This window comes from Triticum urartu, chromosome 5 (assembly GCF_003073215.2).
Source record: "Triticum urartu cultivar G1812 chromosome 5, Tu2.1, whole genome shotgun sequence".
Taxonomy (NCBI): domain Eukaryota; kingdom Viridiplantae; phylum Streptophyta; class Magnoliopsida; order Poales; family Poaceae; genus Triticum; species Triticum urartu.
Genome location: NC_053026.1, coordinates 583177016 through 583195398, shown reverse-complemented (window position 1 = coordinate 583195398; position 18383 = coordinate 583177016). Strand labels below are relative to the sequence as shown.

Genomic DNA, 18383 nt, shown 5'->3' with positions numbered 1-18383 from the left:
TAGCAGGGGCAAGGTATTGAGATTAGGCAAGGTGGTAATCTCTAGCGATTCATCACTAACGAAATATCAATCTTGTTCAATCCCTTCCCTATAATTTATTTTCAACTATTCAATTGGCACGTTCCGGTTATGATTCATGTTTCGTTGAATTCCTTGTGACCATCTTTAAGAGGAGCGATCTCAAAGCGGTCTTTGACGAGCATGTTGAAAACAGTCTTTACGTGGTTGATTTCTTAAAAGAGAAAACTCATAATGCAACATGCCTAAATGGCCAAGGCCGACGTGGGGTGGCCATGGCACCAACGGCTAGCCCATGTTGGCATGATACATTTAGAATCTCTCTTAAAGGGGGAGCACATTCTTGGACTAACCAATGTGTCTTTTGTCAAAGATCATCCTTGTAGTGCTTGCATTGCCGGAAAGCTACATGAAAAAGAACATAAGGTGAAGACTATCATTACCACGACGAGGCTCCTTGAGCTCCTTCACTTGGATCTCTTTGGACCTCCATCTTATGATAGCTTGGGGGAGGAGGTATTGCCTTGTCATTGTCGATGATTATACAAGATTTGCCTTCTCGGTGAGCGCCTTCATCATCTCCGTCGGCTTTCTCGTGCGCTTGTCAACGACAGGAGCAAGGGAAGGCCGACATGCCATCATCGCGGCCGCCGCGACCTTGCCACTGGTCGTTGTAGACGGCACGCCGGTCTGGAACATGTTTTTTATTTATCCCCAACCTCTTTCTTGGCGGGCAGGGAGGGAGGAGGGGGTCCATTCCGATGCCGTCACACCCGACGGGGTAGCAGAGGAGCCTTCCGGTTCTATTCCAGCCGGAATCGGGGGTTGTGGTGGTGCCTCGGGCGGTTGTGGAGACGACCGAAAATTATCCTGAGAAGTGACACCGTTCGAGTATATTTGAGAGACTCGAGCTGCTTTTGGAGGCCAACACTTATTTATCTTTTATAACTTCTTTAACCGTTTAAGAGATTGGCTAAGTGCGTTAGTCTCTCATATATATTTCATTAGAAGCTTTTAAGGGATTGGTTAGAGGTGAACTTATAAGAGAGAATTCCTTATTTAACACTAGCTTAAAATTTTGTGCCTTATTTAACACTGGTAAAAATTTCTTCCTTATCTAACACCAATTCTAAAAATTGTTCCCTTTCTAACACTTACATCCATTTTGAGTACTAACGGTGTTAAATGACACGTGAGAAGACGATTTTACCCCTGGCGCAGATTATGACCAAAAATGTTCACATACTAAAAAGCAATAACTTTTTTCTGTTGTTAAATGCAAGATTAGGCAGAACCTCCCCTGTAAACATGCAAAATTCCACATCTGGATTTAAATTATTTTGATATTTAGTTCAAAAATTGGGCACAACCTCCTCTATAATTTGATGCATATCTGATCACACAATTCACATATACATATTTTGCAACATTAACAGAAATAAAGTAAAGCATTAATCTTGTTGTGATCACAGCCAAGCAAACTAACTCCTCCATTACAAACATTGCTAGACAATTTGATCATTACTAACAGATCATTAACTAGATGGTCAGTAGCTACTACTAACACTGCGTTCAAATGAGCCTCTGTATTGCTACTACTAACATTGCATTCCTAGGAGTGCCATTTAGCCACCTGAACAAGCCCATGTGGCTGCGCCCGGCCTGAAGCTATTGCCGATGCCAACCCGGGGACACCCTGACAGGAACTTCCAGCCACGCCGACAGCCGACCCAACAGTGCCCTGGCCAGTAGCTGCGCCCTGGCCTGATGCCGCTGCAGCCGAGGCACTGCCTTTGCCAGGCGCTGGTCGACCGCACCGTAGCCCGACGCTGGCCCGACCCCACCGCTGCCCCGCCGTCGTCATCGGTCAACGCTGGATCCATAGCCGCGCCAAGGCCTGAGCCGTCCGCAGTCGCGCCTTGCCCGTCGTCCGCGGCGCCATCTCCCTCCGCACTCCGCCGCCGCCAGGCCTGGGAGGTTTGCTGCCGCCGCCGCCTCCTCTAGGGTTGGGGAGAAAGGGGAAGAGAAGAGCTCTGTTTTTCTATTTTCTCATTCTTATGGACAAGGGCAATTTCGTCCAACTATAAAAAACTAGCATCAGTTAAAATCGATTTTAACAGTGTAGGCTAACGGAACTGACGGAAGTGTTAGAAAGGGAAAGAAATTTAAGGTTGGTGTTATATAAGGAAGAACTTTTTTTGCAGTGTTAAATAAGGAAACAACATTCAAAATAATGTTATATAGGGAATTTTCTCAACTTATAAGAGGCTTTCACATGCTCTTCTTCTCCCACCTTTGGTGTGTTTCTGCCCAGGCTCGTGAAATAACCCTGCAGGCGAAACAAAAACAAAGCCATTTCATCAGATATTCAGATCCCAGCCAAGTACATCACGCACCCACGACCAGGACCAGGCACGCACGGCAGAAGCGATGGGCGTCGTCTCGGCGGTGGCGGACGCGGTGGTCGTCCTCTTCTCCCTCATCATCACGGTGGCGGTCCCGCTCATCGACGCGCAGACCGTCCTCCCGCCCGACCTCTACCCGGCGCCGCTGCGGGACCTCAAGCGGTGGTACGCCGCCGAGTTCGACGACTACCTCATGGCCCACCCGCCGGCCTTCCTCCACGGCCTCTTCTGCCTCGAGCTCGCCTTCCTCTGGCCGCTCTCCGTCGCCACCATCTACGGCGTCCTCGCCCGCCGCCGATGGGCCGCCACCACCTCCCTCATGGCCGGCGTCACCACCCTCACCTCCATGGTAACCCCGTCTCTCTCGGCCTCCTCGCCAATATTTTTGTCCATGATTTACTGAGAGCATGTTGGTCTGAGATTAAATGTGCCGCCTATTCCTCGGATCTGTAAAATCAGAGGTCAACTCCACAGTAACTCAATTACTTCACGTCTCGGTAGAGAAATTTCTATAGATGACAACGATGTGGATCTGCCTAATTTTTGTGTATGCTCTGATCCAATCCGATGCAGCGATTTACGAGTCATTTTGATCAGAAATAAATAGGCAACCAGTCTGGACTGAGAAGATTTAATTTCCACTTAGATTGGCCAGATAGGCCTTCTTACTTGGCAGTTGAATAGAGCACATCACTCTGGGGATTATCCTGATTTCATTCCTAATAGTGATCTCGCAACTGTTTCAGTCTGCGATACTTGGTGAGATGCTGGGCTCAGGAAAGGCAACGCCGAAGCTGCTTCAGCTGTATGTTCCATACGTCGTGTTCTCCGTCGTTGCCATTCTGCGCGGTCTCTGCTCATGCTCCGCGCCGCCCTCGCCTGCATCTTCTGCTCGGAAGAAGAGGGTCTAGATTTGATTTGCATTTCTGACATTTTATGGAGAAAGTATTCAATTTTGTTCAACGGTTGTACTGCCCAATCTATCATTCAACACCCAGTGGAATGTAAATGTCCATACTGCCAAAGTTATTGTTCACATTTTGAAGAAGATTGTACTGCATCTGTTCTATGTGTTCAACGCAGCATTGGTTTGCCATATCTTTTGTTTATTTATTTATTTATTTATTTTATTATAGCTACATATATATACCTGGCGACTGGCTGTGGAATTTCAAGTAATATTTAGTTTGGCTATATCAGAAGATAAACAACGAGGACATACATCAACTCTTCATTAGCTGCTATATGGTAAGCAATGTATAAGCTGTTAGGTTTGTGAAGTGATTTATCTTGCAACCTAGTTTATGGAAGTAAGCATTTTGTTCCAAAACCAAGCAAATAAATTTTAACTTGCACAAATAAAGCAATGTGAGAGAAAACAATAGAAAATTGTGACATACTCCGTGATAAACTTACAGCTCTAATGCAATGCATCAGGGTTTACAAGTCAGGAATTAATGCTTTTTACTTCTGATAAACTTTCTTAATGTGAGCAACTTTAGATACCAATTCCTTAGTGAGGAATACAGGATACAGTACAAAGCCTCCCTAAGGAAGCAACAAGCACAGTTGCCTAAAAGAAGATGGTAGCAGGCACATTACACATAGGCACAACATGATACTACTGTACATCGATATCATCCAGATACAATCACTGCACATATACGTGCTATATACTGGGTACTATCATATTTATTCTCATATGGATGACATTAGCTATCAGAAAACTAGGCATACAGCCCAATCCGACTAAAATCTTTGCACAGCAGACAGTGGCAAGCAACCCAACTAGAATCCTCCCAGAAGTTGAACTAAACACGGCATTGACGAAAATAAGATCGACAATAAGATAATAGGGTGGCATCATCACCAAAGGCAGCAGTGATCTACTCGACTGACTGATCATGGCCGAAGCAGACATATATACATATATAACAACAGGCATTCTGGTAAGGATTCTCAGGGCTGCTCGGCAATAGAATGCGATGGATTATTGTCCGGAATTCGCGTCCTTTGAGTCGAGCTAGTCCAGCTTCTCAGCCAACAAGTTCATGTCATCTGGAACCACCAGGTTGCTGGCCTCCTCGCCGAGCCCCCCTTCATGCAGCAGGTCCTCCCAGAAATCATCATTTAGCTCTCCACTGGGCCTGCCTCTCAGTTGCTCCGAACGGCTGGAAGCGACACTCTGCTGCACCTCAGCTCCCTTTGTATCGACGGACGAGCTTTCAAGATCGGATATGACACCGTTCACGAGCGAGTCCACTGGCTCCTGCTGCTCAAACATTACCTGTGACCCTTGCTCCAGGGTAGAGCCAGTGCCCATGCTATCGACAGCTTCAGGTCCCTGGTCGATGCGGCGCCGTCTTTTATTTGAGATGGCATCTTCGAGCTCCTTCCGCATCTCACTCTGGGAGAGCAGATGGTGTATGAACATGGGGTTCTGCATGACTCGCGCCAAGAATGACATCATCTGCTGTTGCTTCTGCTCAGTTCCTTGCAGCCTCTTTTCCATGGCTTGCAGATCTGACCTTGTGTTCTGTTGCTCCTGCCTGAGCTTCACCACTTCAGCCATCAAGAGCTGCCTGTCTCTTTTCAAATGATCTATCTCCACATCATGTCCAAAGTTCCCCACCTCAAGGTAGGAGCCAAGAGATTGCTGATTCTGAGACCCATGTGTAGGTTTCCGGCGCTTAATATTTCTGAGAAGGTGCCTCTGCCCTCGCAAGAATCCCTCATTTGCAAATTCCCACCTGTCAGGATCCACCTTTCTGAAGCCCTGCCAAAGGTGATAACAACCATGTCGGAAATCGGATAATTAAATAAGGCAAAAAGAAGGTTTACCCAACAGAAAATTAACCATTCAGAAATTTAGATAAACAACAGTGACAAAAAGAGAGAGGGTGTGGAGAGGATGAGCCTGTAAGAATATCTAATTTACCTCTTTATGACAAGTTTCAGTTCTCATGATACATTTTTCAGTTTGCTGATTTCAGTTCTTCACTTAATTTGTCAACTTTCCTCTTCATCTTCATCCTTTAATATTGTATGAACTGGAAGCTTACTCAAGGAAAGATATCAATTGGAAGATTTTACTCACTTGATACATTTTTCAGTTAGCTGATTTCAGTTCTTCACTTTATTTGTCAACTTTCCTCTTCATCTTCATCCTTTAATATTGTATGAACTGGAAGCTTACTCAAGGCAGAATGGAGTATCAATTGGAAGACTTTATTTGTCAACTTTCCTCTTCATCTTCATCCTTTAATATTGTATGAACTGGGAGCTTACTCAAGACAAAATGAAGTATCAATTGGAGGATTTTACTCAAGGCAAACAAATGAAGTATCGACTGGAAGATTTTACTGAAAAGATCAGGTGATAGCCTAACTAGAATTGGAAGATTTTACTCAAGGCAAACAAATGAAGTTTCGACTGGAAGATTTTACTGAAAAGATCAGGTGATAGCCTAACTAGAATGTGTGACACCTACTCGGAGCTAACATCATCATATGAAAGCATCCAGTTGGCGGCTGCGCACATGCTCTCAAAGATTTATAAGGTCAATACAACTACCACCCACGGATTAAATCATAGCTCAAATCACGTAAAATCTGAAGGTTCTCCTGGAAATGCAACAATCATCCTGTAAAATCTGGTCTTCCAACATCCGCAAGTTTCTACAGTAAGAGAATAATGATAAAAGAATAGCCCTCAGTCCCACACTATCAGCAATGCTAACACAGACAGTAGTATAACAAACGTCCTCTTTTACTCTTTCTGCTCTTTTGGCCAAAATGTCAAGGCTTAAAATTTTGTCCATCTTCTCAAGTTCTGAACACACCCATCACCTTCTTTATCTTTCAATTTTACTATGTGCTTGTAAATTCCAAATTGCACTCAACTAATTCTGTAGGTTTGGGATTTGATTCAAGCACTTGCAACTTTGGTTAATTCAATGGTTTTTATGAACCACTACCTAAAAAGAAAAGCAGCACACGAACTACCAGCTGGCTTGAAGATTATCACATGCTCGTAAATTCCAAGTTGATATCAATTGACTCTGTAGGCTTGAAAATTTTACTCACAACTTACAATTTTGGTTGCCATAATTCGAGGATATTTTTTTTACTGAATCGTTGCATAAAACGAAAACATGACACGAACCACCAAGTATCGGCTACCATCCTACAGGTTGTTTCTTCTTGGGCACTTAGGTGGACACCTATGTTATATCTTGCAGCATAACTTGAGTGAAGTTAAAACAGCATCGGTAAGGATGGATGTATGTAGGGAGTATTTGTCTATACGAGTACTTTGATGTTAATGGAAGCGGAAGTTTGAACTGCAGTGGACCTCCTTTTCACCCCCCCAAAGTCCCCAAGCCGCAGCAATGCCACTGTGATCTCCCAAACCTATACGGATGTCCTGTCAATCACCCCCTAATTAGCTTGATCTATTTATCTGTAGCTGTTCCCCTGCCACAGCTTCTGAACTACAGCCAACAACTGGCGGCATCGGAGTCGTCAGGACTGTGTGAACACGAGGCAAAACTGGATGAATCAAAATTTCAGTAATCCCAGGGTGAGCAAATACTCCAGTACTTTGAGTAATCCCATCAAGCTCCACTCATTCCTAACCCTTGCAATTGGCATCAACGAATCGATTTTGGGGCACAAAGGGCCAAGCAAAGCAGCGAGGAGAGGTCTGATACTTACATAGGTGTTGAGCTGTCGGACGAAGCTGGAGAAGTTGCCGTGCTTGAAGTACCTCGGCAGCAGCACGGTGGCGAAGAGGTGCGGGTCCCAGACGACGAAGCTGTTGTTGGTGGCGCTCCAGGAGACGACGGCGTCGGTGGCGGGGTCGTCCACCATGTCGTAGGTCTTGGCGAGGAACGGCGTGGGCCCGGCGTCGCCCAGCCCGTCCATCGGCCTCGGCGCGCCTCCGCCGCCGGCCCGCCCATCGCCCTCCACCTTCACCGGATTCATCATCATCCGGTGGCTCATGGCCGCGGCAGGACCCACCAACAGAGGGCCGCGCCTTCTGGCACCGGAGATGGGATGGGGTTTTTCGCCCGTGCAAGCCTTGATGTGGCGCAAGTGGGCACGGCTTGCGCGTGACAAAAGGGCGGGGGAATGGGCGCGCGGGGGGCCTAGACCCGTGACGAGGCACGCCTAGCACCAGCAGCGGCGGCAGCGCTGGAGGAGAGACGGGCGGGCACAAGCACGGCGCGGGCGTGATGGCCGTGACGCAGGGGGAGGCGGGAGAGATCTCCGCGCACGCAGCACCACCAACGGAATCGGAGGACGGAGGTGGTAGGTAGGTGGCGGGAGGTGGTGGGGACGGGCTCGTAGCCGTAGCAGCGGCCGCCGCTTGGCTTGGCTTGGCTTGGCTTGGGGGGTGGAAGGTTCTGGAAGCGGTGCGCGTGGGAATATGCGACCCCGCGGAAGCGGTGGACATGTGTGGCGTGGGGATTATCCTCTCCGATCAGAGAGGACAGAGACGCGACGCGTGCGTCCACCGGGGAGGTAGATGGGCCGGGCCATGGTGGGCCAACATAGACCACGGATAAATGGGCCGGGCCTTGGTGGGCCAACATAGACCACAGATAACGGGCCGGAGCCGGTCTTGGCGAAAGTCAGTCGCGTGCGTTCCCATCCCACCCCACCAGCCTTCAAGGGTCAAGGCCAAGGCACGAACCGACCCGACCTGACCCGGCAGTTCGGTCTTCTTCTACTCCCCGTCCGCCCCACGAGGAGACGATTACGAAGCGTGCCCAACTCCATCTGCTTTCCTCCCCCTCCCCGTCTCCCTCCGACCCCCGGCCGAAACCCTAGCGAGCGAGAGGCGCGATGTTCGGCTACCGGAAGGCGCCGGACCTCGACCTCGAGGCGGGCGGCTCCGCGGCGCTCTACCCGGGGATGACGGAGGACGTGGAGCTGCGCTGGGCCTTCATCCGCAAGATCTACGTCATCCTCTCCGTGCAGCTCGCCATGACCGCCGCCGTCGCGGGCTTCGTCGTCAAGGTCCCCGCCGTCTCGGAGTTCTTCGTCTCCTCCAACGCCGGCCTCGGCCTCTACATCTTCCTCCTCGTCCTGCCCCTCGTCGGTAATTATTACGTCGAGCCTCCCCCGCCCAGACCCCCGCCCCTGCCTCTCTGAATTCGGGTTCGTGCGTTGACTCATGGAATTGCTTGCTTCGTTCGTGCTCCAGTGCTGTGCCCGCTGCGTTACTACCACCAGAAGCACCCCGTCAACCTCATCCTGCTCGGCATCTTCACCGTCTCCATCAGCTTCGCCGTCGGCATGACATGCGCCTTCACCAGCGGTAATAAATAACAACATCTGTAATAGATTGCCCCTCAGTCCACAATTCCTTCTGAATCATTGCTAATAGATTGCCCCTTTATGTGTGTTAATTGTCACGGATGGAACCCTTTACACTCTTGCACCGCTCACTAAAATCATTGTTCGTTATGCGTGTGCTACTTGATTTTTGTAATTGAACTTAGTTTGCATTCAAATCAGTTGTGTCAGGTTATGATTATGATTGAGCACTAATGCCACACGATGGTTTTGTTTGTTCCTTGCGTTAGCCTCTGATTTCTTGCTCATCTCCTTGAATGATTGCTAGATTCTGTGAATGGAGTTTTCATTTGGTCTTGTTTCAGTATCTGCAACAGCTATGCATGATATAATAGATTAGTAGTGAATGCAAACCAATTCTAACATTGAGAATCTGTCCTTTTGTCTTCCATACAAGCATTGGCTCATACTGATGGTGTTTTCATAAGTAGAACACTTTACTCATATAAATTTTGGATTCCTACTTAGGATGCAAAGCAGGAGTATGTGTATGCATGTGCCTCTTTGGTGCTACAGGAAACAATTGAATGCAGTGATTCGTTGATCCATCTGTTGATTACATGATCCTATTGTTTGAGTTTTCTCTGGGTCCACAGCTTTTACATATATAGGTTCCTGATGTATTACTATGCCAATCTTGTTTGTATACTATACTTAAGGTCGGTCAGCAAAGTTTTGCAAATGCAGTTCTAGTTGCTCCCTCCCATTATATTCTGATAATTCCAAATGTTAGTATGAGTCGATACTTCTTCAGTTTTCTTCTTGTTGCCTCGAAAGGTTGTCTTGTTTGTTTAGAAGTGGAACCCCTTGCCTTTTTTCTTCCAGTTCATACATTTATTCCTGTTGCAGTTTTAAGGGCGACTCTATTAACATTTTCAAAGAGCTAGAGAGTTCTCCTGTGTGTGTTTTCTTTCTTCATATTTCTTAATGTGCACGTCAATAGAATGCAGTGATTCGCTCGATCCATCTGTTGATTACATGATCCTATTTGTTTGTATTGGCAGCAAGTTTGAGTTTTCTCTGGGTCCACAGCTTTTACATATATATGTTCCTGATGTATTACTATGCCAATCTTGTTTGTGCTATACTTCAGGCTGTCCAGCAAAGTTTTGCAAATGTCGTTCTAGTTGCTCCCTCCCATTATGTTGTGATAATTCATAATTCCAAATGTTAGTAGAATCGATAGATAGTTCTTCAGTTTTCTTCCTGTTCCCTCGAAAGGTTGTCTTGTTTATTTAGTAGTGGAACCTCTTGCCTTTGTTCTTCCCATTCACACATTTATGATTTATCCCTGTTGCAGTTTTAGGGGCGGCTCTATTAACATTTTCAAAGTGCTAGAGAGTTCTCATGTGTGTATTTTCTGCCTTCATATTTTTGTAATGTGCATGTCAAAATAAATAAATCCTACCATCGGTATTTACTTCCATAATGCAACCACCTGAGGTCTATATTATCAGATGTACTCTAAATTTCCAGTGAGGTTCTAGAATCCGAATGACCTGTCCAGAGCTACACAATGCATCAATTCTTATCAGCAAATGCCATTCTAGTTCCTCCCATTTTGTTGTGATAATTCCAAGTCTCTTGTGACTGTGCTACCACTAGGGGCAAGGTTTTGAGGTGTCAGAAAATCTATAATGCACTTACCAATACAAAAGCATTTACCATATCACCACTTCTGTTGAGTCGATCCTTCTTCAGTTTTCTTGTTGTTCCCTTGTTGAGACTATAAAGGTTGTCTTGTTTGTTTAGTATCGAACCCTTTGTCCTTTTTCTCCCCTTCATAGATTTATTATCCCTGCTGCAGTTTTAATTTTTTGGAACCCAAGGCATGATTTGATTGACCTTTTGAAGAGCTAGAATGTCATCCAGTGTGTGTTTTTTGCCTTAATATTTCTTAATGTGCATGCCATAAAGTTCGTACCGTCGACATCAACTTTTGATAATGCAACCACTTAAGGTCTATATATATGATGTACTCTAAATTTTCAGTGAAAAAAAATAGCACAACTTTATTGAGTGTTTTCTCCAGGGGTCTAGAATTGCTCTGAATGGCATGTTTCAGATCTACACAATGCATAGATTCTTATTTAGTTTAGGAATACTATGTTAACTTGTTTCTGTTGAACATTTCCGCTAAGCACTTGAGGCATCACTGCATGTTTGGATGTTGTAAGTTACCTCTTTTGGATTTGATGCTAAGACATGGTTGTTGACAATGAGGGCTTTGGCATTACTCTCTTCTTGTGATCTTTTAATTTGCTTTTGATCAACATCGCTAAAGTTTGGACTAGAAATAACAAATTGCTTCAGCTATCATGATGCATGTTCTTCTGTCTTCACTTCATTTATGTCATGAGTTGTCATACTCTCCGCAGGAGTTGTGCGCATCAACTCTATAGGGCAGGGCCTCTACTGTGAATTGATTATGGTATTGTTGTGTGCACAGGAAAAATCATCTTGGAAGCTGCAATTCTCACAGCAGTGGTGGTGATCAGCTTGACTGCCTACACTTTCTGGGCTGCAAAGAGAGGCCATGACTTCAACTTCCTGGGCCCCTTCCTGTTTGGAGCTCTTATGGTGCTGATGGTGTTCTCACTTATCCAGGTTGGGCAGCTGCACCTTATGTTCCCTTGTACAGTATATTTCTTCAGATGGATATTGCTAAACTAGTTTCGATCATGTTGGTTCGTGCATCATATACTGAAAAATAACACTGGTGCTGGCAGATCTTTTTCCCACTGGGCAAGATCTCCACCATGATATATGGGGCCGTGGCGTCGATCATCTTCTGTGGCTACATCATCTTTGACACGGACAACATCATCAAGCGCCACACGTACGACGAGTACATCTGGGCTGCCGTGTCCCTCTACCTCGACATCATCAACCTGTTCCTGAATCTGATGCAAATTCTGCGGGCAGCCGATAGCTGAGCGCACCTGAGCCCTGCTCGCCTTGATTTAAGCCCACTAGCTTGTGCATATCAGAAAATTCATGAATGCCCGCGGATACCTGTAGGCATGTACAATCGTTATCAGTAAATTCTGCCGTCCTAGACTCCATGACATGTCTTGTTTCCTAGCTTCCTGGAGTATGCAATGTGTGATTGAACTAAGCTGCACGATGAAAATATATTCGCTGGTGCTTTGTGACTGCAAGACTCTTGAATTTAATTCCTTGCTACGGAATGTTTCATTCTAATTCCTCTGAATGTTGCATATTGGCATGAATGCAAAATCCTGGATGTTTTGATCTTGTGGTATGATAGATATCCTCTACTCGAGGGTCGTAGAGAAAGGGAAAGGAGAATCACACATCTCCATCACCCCCCTATTGTGATGGGTCTGACAGCCAGGTTTGGGTCCGGATTGGCGATGATAGCGGCATCAATGCCTTTTTTGAGGAGCAGGCAGGGGATCTGATTTCATTTAGAAAGGAAAAATCACTAAGTCGGTTGCTTTATAAGAAAAAATAGGCCGAAAACCCTTATAAACAAGTGAAAAAGAAGAACTGTCGAAGCCACCCCAAACATACATCAACCTCCAAACGCCACTTCCCTTCCGACCGACCATAATTCAGTGGGAGGAAATACTCTTCGACAATGCCCTCCAAGGAACATCACCGGCAACGACCCCCGTGAAGAACAAGGCTTTCGCTCATTTCCGCCTCGCCACCTCTGACTCAGGGTAGGAGCCCCGCTCGAATTTCGTAGCGCGAACCGGACTGGAGGAAAAGGACCCCACGGTCACATCATCACCATGGTGTACTACTTGTGTTGACGCCGGCACCAGCACAAACCACTGCAACAGGGCTCCGGAAGCCACAACGTCGCACCACTCACCGCCATTGCTGCCCGCACGGCCCAGAGCAGCCAGCGCCACTGCTAGACAATCGCACCATGCCAACGGTCTGCACAAAACGGATCCGGGCGATAGCACCCACTGTGTTTCTCTATTGGAAGCATTGTTTTTTTTTTAAGGGTATTGGAAGCATTGTTTTGGAGACATGGCTTGGAGGTTTTTTTTGCGTTCCTTTGGTGCTCGCCGCTATTCTGGATTGTTCATCAAGGGTGCTATGTGGTCCCTGTCAGTCCTAGCTTGTGTATTCCGTTATTATCAGCAACGTGATGGAATTATTTGGATGGTGAAGAAAGAGGCACAGGGAAGCAGATTTTGAAGCGACCGCGCCCAGAATAGATGCCTCCAGCCATGACCTCCAAATGACTTGACGCCCATGGCTAGCGGAAGCTATTGAGACACCATTCCTTGGCCGGGACACGACCGTCGACCAACCTGCCCGTCCGTGCGTCCGTCCGTCGTCCTCTACCTGCTGGCAAGGAAAGGCAGGCGCCGATCCAAGGCCATGGGGAAGCACGATCACCACCACTACGACGTGGAGGCGTGCTACCCGTCGGGGCCCGACGGGTACATGATTGAGAGCCCGGAGCTGCGCTGGGCATTCATCCGCAAGGTGTACGTGATCGTCTCCATCCAGATGCTCGTCACCGTGGCCGTCGCCGCCGCCATGAACCTCACCGTCTGCGTCCGCAACTTCTTCCTCTCCCGCACCCTCGCCGCCCTCGTCGCCTTCATCCTCATCCTCATCTCCCCCCTCCTCGGTCGGCATCTCTGCTTCGCTTTTCATTCATGCCTAATTTCTCCATGCGTTGCTGATGGACGCAGTGGCTGCAAGCGCAGTGATGCTGCCCATGGTCTACTACCGGAAGAAGCACCCGGTGAACATGGTGTTCCTGGGCATCTTCACCGTGTGCGTCAGCCTGTCGGTGGGGCTGGGGTGCCTCACCAAGCGCGGGCCCATCATCTTCGAGGCGGCGGGCATGACGCTCGTCGTCGTCGTCTCCCTCACCGCCTACACCTTCTGGGCGGGCAGGCGCGGCCACGACTTCGAGTTCCTGGGGCCCTTCCTCTTCGCCGCCTGCGTCATCCTCATGCTCTACGCCATCGTCATCATCCTCTTCCCCATGGGCAAGACGGCCGTGCTCGTCTACGGCTGCATCGCCGCCCTCATCTTCTCCGCCTTCATCATCTACGACACCGACAACCTCATCAAGCGCTACACCTACGACGAGTATGTCGCTGCCTCCATCACCCTCTACCTCGACATCATCAACCTCTTCAGGGCCATCCTCATGGCCCTCGAGGCCGCCGACTGATCTTGATCGTAGCAAACCAGCCAGACCTAACATGACGATGCCTGCCTGGCGCATGTATGTATGCTAAACTAGATACCGTATGTAGATTACCATGTATGTATGGAAAGTTATTACGTGCTCTCAACAAGAGTGACTGTGATTTGGACATTAACAGAAATGTAGTATTGCCAATCTCCAATCAACATTTTTCGTCGGGACAAACATGAAGCGATCTCAACAAGCCAAGGCAAGCATCATCAACACCAAACTCTCAAGGAAAAAGGGATATGGATATGAATTTTCTCAGCAAGGAACATCGTTTCGTTTGTCAAACAAGCCCACACGCAGAAATTGCAGCCTACAGGAGGCTAACTGGGCTCTTAAATACCTCATGTGTAAAATAGGGGCACAAAGTTGCCAGCATCAAGCACAACAGTTAACTGTTTACACCCACTGGAACACACCATCTTAGATGGGTCTTCTTAATGTTCTTCTATCTTCTTCAGGTCCTTCATATTTGTTGTGTCCACACTGGCAAAAGAACAAAAAAAAAGCAAGTGTTCAGGAGATGAATCACAAGTAATGATGATTTTCATCAGATGTGTACATGGGAAAAGAGAAATTCAGTCTACAATATCAATGTAGTGATTCTTCTTAATCTATGACAAAGGAAGTCAGAACTTAAACTTCATTATTGCCTCATACAATAATGACTCTTGCACATTCAGTTCTGATTTGCTAAAATAATGACTCTTTCACCCTTCAGTTATCTTTCCAAAATACTCTGTTACTAAGAATATAATGGTTGGATTGTTGTGCAACTTTAGGAACTAAGGATGCTGATGGCACAACTAATCACAGATCACCCACAATCTGAGCAGTACAGCTAACAGAACCAAGTGCTAACAGAACTTACGTGGTTCCATAAAGCGCAATCTTCTGAATTTTTGTGATGTCAGCTCCGCTTTGATTGTCTTCGATAAACATAGTCAGGCTGGGATGACAAAAAAAGGGGTTATAAGAATCAGGTAACACTGCAAAATGCCTGTTACAAACGTGCTAGAGAGAGATGCACATACCTGCGAACATTCTGGAACTTCACATACTTCAGCGTCACAGGCTTACCCTGCAGAGAAGAATAGCCAAGGCTCATCAATTTGAGGTAATGCATAAGCCAAGACAGGACGAATAACTGATGATGCTACATGGGCATCAAGAAAAAGAGTATCAAAGCAGACTTAGATTTTTAGGATAAGAACGTACTTCCAGTAAATGGCTGGATGATAGGTCAACACTGTCACTTGGAGGAAAGTCATTGACATTGCTGCCAACCAATACAGAAACTTATGTCAGGCTTAAGGGAAAACCCAAAACGTTTTCAGAAGTCAGTATCAATGAGCTTCAAGTTAAACTAAAAGGAAGTATACCTGAAACCCATATGCTCTCTGTTGGAGAAGAGTTTAACTGTCTTTGGGCCTGTGTTCAAAGAAAATTGCATTAAGTATTTGAGGAAGCATCAACACCCAAGCGAAATACTGAAAGTGGTTTAAGAAAGGGCCTACTACTTACAAACTAAATACATAACTCCAAGGTAGAGAAAAAGAAGCATGAACACAAAAAGGTCGTAAGAGAGAAGCAGCATGCAGCTTAGCATGCGAAGTCATTCTTGCCAATATCAAGCAATATATTGATGTAAACCGTTGAAAGAGAAAAAACTCTTGAGCTTTCCAGCATTAAACAAAACTAAAATATGTAAATGATACATGAGTAATGTTTTCTATGTTATTTACCACTAGTGTAACAATAATTTCAAATACCAGCCATCAATTTACTTATGTCCAATGATGGAGAAGTGGCAAATCTGAGCGTCATAGGCCATTGGATCAAATCCTAGGTTGCATTGGATTATGCCGTGTTTTTCCCGAAAAGGAGGGAGCCCTATCCTCTGCATTGACTGATGCACACAGCCTATACTGTCAACAGCACCATAAGTAACCCCATCCATTTTATGTAGCATGAAAAACTAGACGATAGGTCAGATGGTCACCACATAGGTCCCACCAAATAACATTTGATCATAAATTAACAGAAATAACAGAGCTTGCACCCTCTACTAGCATTTGCAGACCTATAACAGACTAAATAGTCCACTAGTTCCAAAGGCGACAAGTGCTCCTTGACATCAGAAAAGAGTGTTCTAGCCCACTAGTGTATCAATAACTCCAGATATTAGCTGTAAATTGTCAATTTTATTTATATACAACACCCAAGAAGTGGCAAATCCAAGCGTACTAGGCCACTAGATCATGCCATGTTATTTTCCCAAAAAGGAAGGAGCCCCAGGCTCTGCATTGATTAATGCACACACCCATGTTGTACCTCTAGAATTTTCTATACTTGTTGTACCTCTAGAATTTTCTATACTTGTTATACCTCTAGAATTTTCTATACTGTCCGTAGCACCATAAATAATAATCTCTTCTATTAAGCATTAAACACTAGACGACAGGTCATAGCAAAGTTCAAAAAAGCGCGCAAGCGTCGGCCAAACATAGCGCTTTGGCCCTGTGCGCTCGGAAAAGAGCAAGGTGTGCATACGCGTAGCGCCTTTTCCATTTGGGCGCGCATACGGAGTGGCAAACTAGGCGCAAATAGGTCCCTAAATGCATAATTAACGCCCAGCACCTTTTTGAACTTTGGGCCAGACACACATAAGGTCCAAACAACTTGCTTATCATGCATTTACAAAAACTTGTGTTCAACCGTCTATTAGCATTCACAACAGACTAAATCGAGCCCCCTAGTTCGAACATAGACAAGTTCCTCCCTGAGCTCAGAAAAGAGGCTTAACTCTTAAGTAGTCAATGTATGCAGCAACCTAGCATTTTGAGTGACAAATCTCACCTTCTTCCTCAGGGCCTTTGAAGAGCGCGGAATGCAGCTTGATGACCTGCATGAAGGGGATGTAGATCAGCAGCTGCTCGTCGGAGTCGCTGGCGAGGTGCAGCCCCTCATCCTCCCTGTAACCCTGATAAAAACCAACAATCGTCAGAAACATAATCCCATCTAAACTAAAATCCGAAGAAGGGTTAACACAGCACACACACGCCCGTGACACGACGCTAATCTACGAAACCCTAGGGGGGAGTGCCCCCGGCGAAAATCGAACGGGCCGCCGCCAGATCGGCGCCGGGGATCGCGTCTGGCCGCGGGAGTAGACGCGGTACCTGCTTGAGGGCGTTGGCGATGGCATGGGCGGGGTCCTGGTTGAGGCACTCGACGCCGGTCCAGTCGATGAAGTCGACCAGATCCACCTGCCCGCGCGGCACCGACGCGGACGGGGCGGCCGCGGCGGCGGCGGCGGGCGCGGGGGCGGCTGCGGTCGGCGCGGGCGCGGTGGCCATGGATGGCTCCCGGAAGCTTCTGGAAGGTCGGAGCAGGGGCGGACGCGAGAGAGACGGCGGGCTCGCGCTCGAGCGACTTGGACCTCGACTCGTCTCGTCTCGTGCGATGACGACTTGCGTTGCGTGCGAGCGAGCTGCGGCCGGGGTAGCACCCGATGCCTTTTCTTTTCCTCTCGGTCGCGCAGTCGGGCCCGTTCGAGCTGAAGCCCATCGGGCCGGCGGAAATCAGAGCCCACGCGGCTAGCACAACTGCCGGTGCGTGAGGGGAGCGGAGGCTGGTGGTTTCGTTTAGTCCCACATCGCGCGGCGAGGGAGGGCGAGGGGCTCGGCGAGGCTATAACAAGGAGCGGCTGGCGCGGCTTGCAACTCATACCTTTCTCGGCCTTTTGGCTAAGATCAAGTGTAGTATCTGTTCTTATCAGTTTAATATCTGATATGTGGGTCATGTGCCCATAATGATATTAAATTTATTTTTTGTGGGGAAGGGCCCACCACAGTGGCTTGCCACTGGGGCCCTTGCGTGTCGCCCAGGCGTTGCACTGCTGCCTGGGCCCGGCGCACCCCAACCAAATCGAATCCAAAAGTTTGTTTGAAATGAGCCGACGGTTCTTCTCTGTATCTGTCTGAAATCAGAACTGATAAACCTGAACGCTGTGCTCCTGCAGCTTTGGAATATTCCTCCGTGCTGAAGGAATAAGGCCAAAGGTCAGGTTTAGACTCTCCCTCACTTTTTTCTTCTGCCCCGCGCCATGGCTGAAAAATAGCCAGCAGCTGGAGCAGATCCAACGATATTTCCTTCCACAAGAGTGAATGTGCTTGAAGTTCTTTGTCTAGCAGTGGATACGGTGTTAATTAAAATAGGATTCCCCTTCATTCATGCTCTGATTTTGTAGCCATGCGGCACCAGACCTCCTTTGCAACGGGGCATCTCAAGATTGGGTGTTCAGCTGATTCGAGTATCTGATCACAAACATGAATGGTGTGATCGAAAGTTTGGTTGTGCCATTCAGTAGATTTGGTTCGGGCTGAGATAAGATGC

The 18383-nt window shown here is 47.2% G+C and overlaps 5 protein-coding genes and 1 non-coding gene across 6 annotated transcripts; 4 read left to right on the top strand and 2 right to left on the bottom strand.

The window, feature by feature from the left end:
• The first annotated feature begins 2317 nt into the window (after positions 1-2317).
• On the top strand, positions 2318-3519 carry LOC125510947 (sigma intracellular receptor 2-like). Its single transcript, XM_048676233.1, has 2 exons — positions 2318-2772; positions 3170-3519. Exons 1-2 carry the CDS (start codon positions 2449-2451, stop codon positions 3332-3334), a joined length of 489 nt encoding a protein of 162 aa, XP_048532190.1. The 5' UTR covers positions 2318-2448; the 3' UTR covers positions 3335-3519.
• A 440-nt stretch (positions 3520-3959) lies between these two features.
• On the bottom strand, positions 3960-7853 carry LOC125510944 (heat stress transcription factor A-2e-like). The gene is made up of 2 exons (XM_048676230.1): positions 7139-7853; positions 3960-5199 (listed from the first exon to the last, which is right to left on the bottom strand). The coding sequence occupies exons 1-2, from the start codon at positions 7424-7426 to the stop codon at positions 4447-4449; spliced, it is 1041 nt and encodes a 346-aa protein (XP_048532187.1). The 5' UTR covers positions 7427-7853; the 3' UTR covers positions 3960-4446.
• Positions 7854-8124: 271 nt separating this feature from the next.
• On the top strand, positions 8125-11946 carry LOC125510945 (protein LIFEGUARD 2-like). The gene is made up of 4 exons (XM_048676231.1): positions 8125-8528; positions 8634-8747; positions 11235-11392; positions 11515-11946. The coding sequence occupies exons 1-4, from the start codon at positions 8273-8275 to the stop codon at positions 11719-11721; spliced, it is 735 nt and encodes a 244-aa protein (XP_048532188.1). The 5' UTR covers positions 8125-8272; the 3' UTR covers positions 11722-11946.
• Positions 11947-12093: 147 nt separating this feature from the next.
• On the top strand, positions 12094-14074 carry LOC125510948 (protein LIFEGUARD 2-like). Its single transcript, XM_048676234.1, has 2 exons — positions 12094-13406; positions 13486-14074. Exons 1-2 carry the CDS (start codon positions 13151-13153, stop codon positions 13959-13961), a joined length of 732 nt encoding a protein of 243 aa, XP_048532191.1. The 5' UTR covers positions 12094-13150; the 3' UTR covers positions 13962-14074.
• Positions 14075-14211: 137 nt separating this feature from the next.
• Positions 14212-17487, bottom strand: LOC125510946 (PITH domain-containing protein At3g04780). The gene is made up of 7 exons (XM_048676232.1): positions 17168-17487; positions 16845-16968; positions 15368-15416; positions 15204-15264; positions 15020-15066; positions 14857-14934; positions 14212-14471 (listed from the first exon to the last, which is right to left on the bottom strand). Exons 1-7 carry the CDS (start codon positions 17342-17344, stop codon positions 14423-14425), a joined length of 585 nt encoding a protein of 194 aa, XP_048532189.1. The 5' UTR covers positions 17345-17487; the 3' UTR covers positions 14212-14422.
• Positions 17488-17713: 226 nt separating this feature from the next.
• LOC125511939 lies at positions 17714-17910 on the top strand. The gene has a single exon (XR_007285205.1). It is a non-coding gene; the product is annotated as a U2 spliceosomal RNA (small nuclear RNA).
• The last annotated feature ends 473 nt before the right edge of the window (positions 17911-18383 follow it).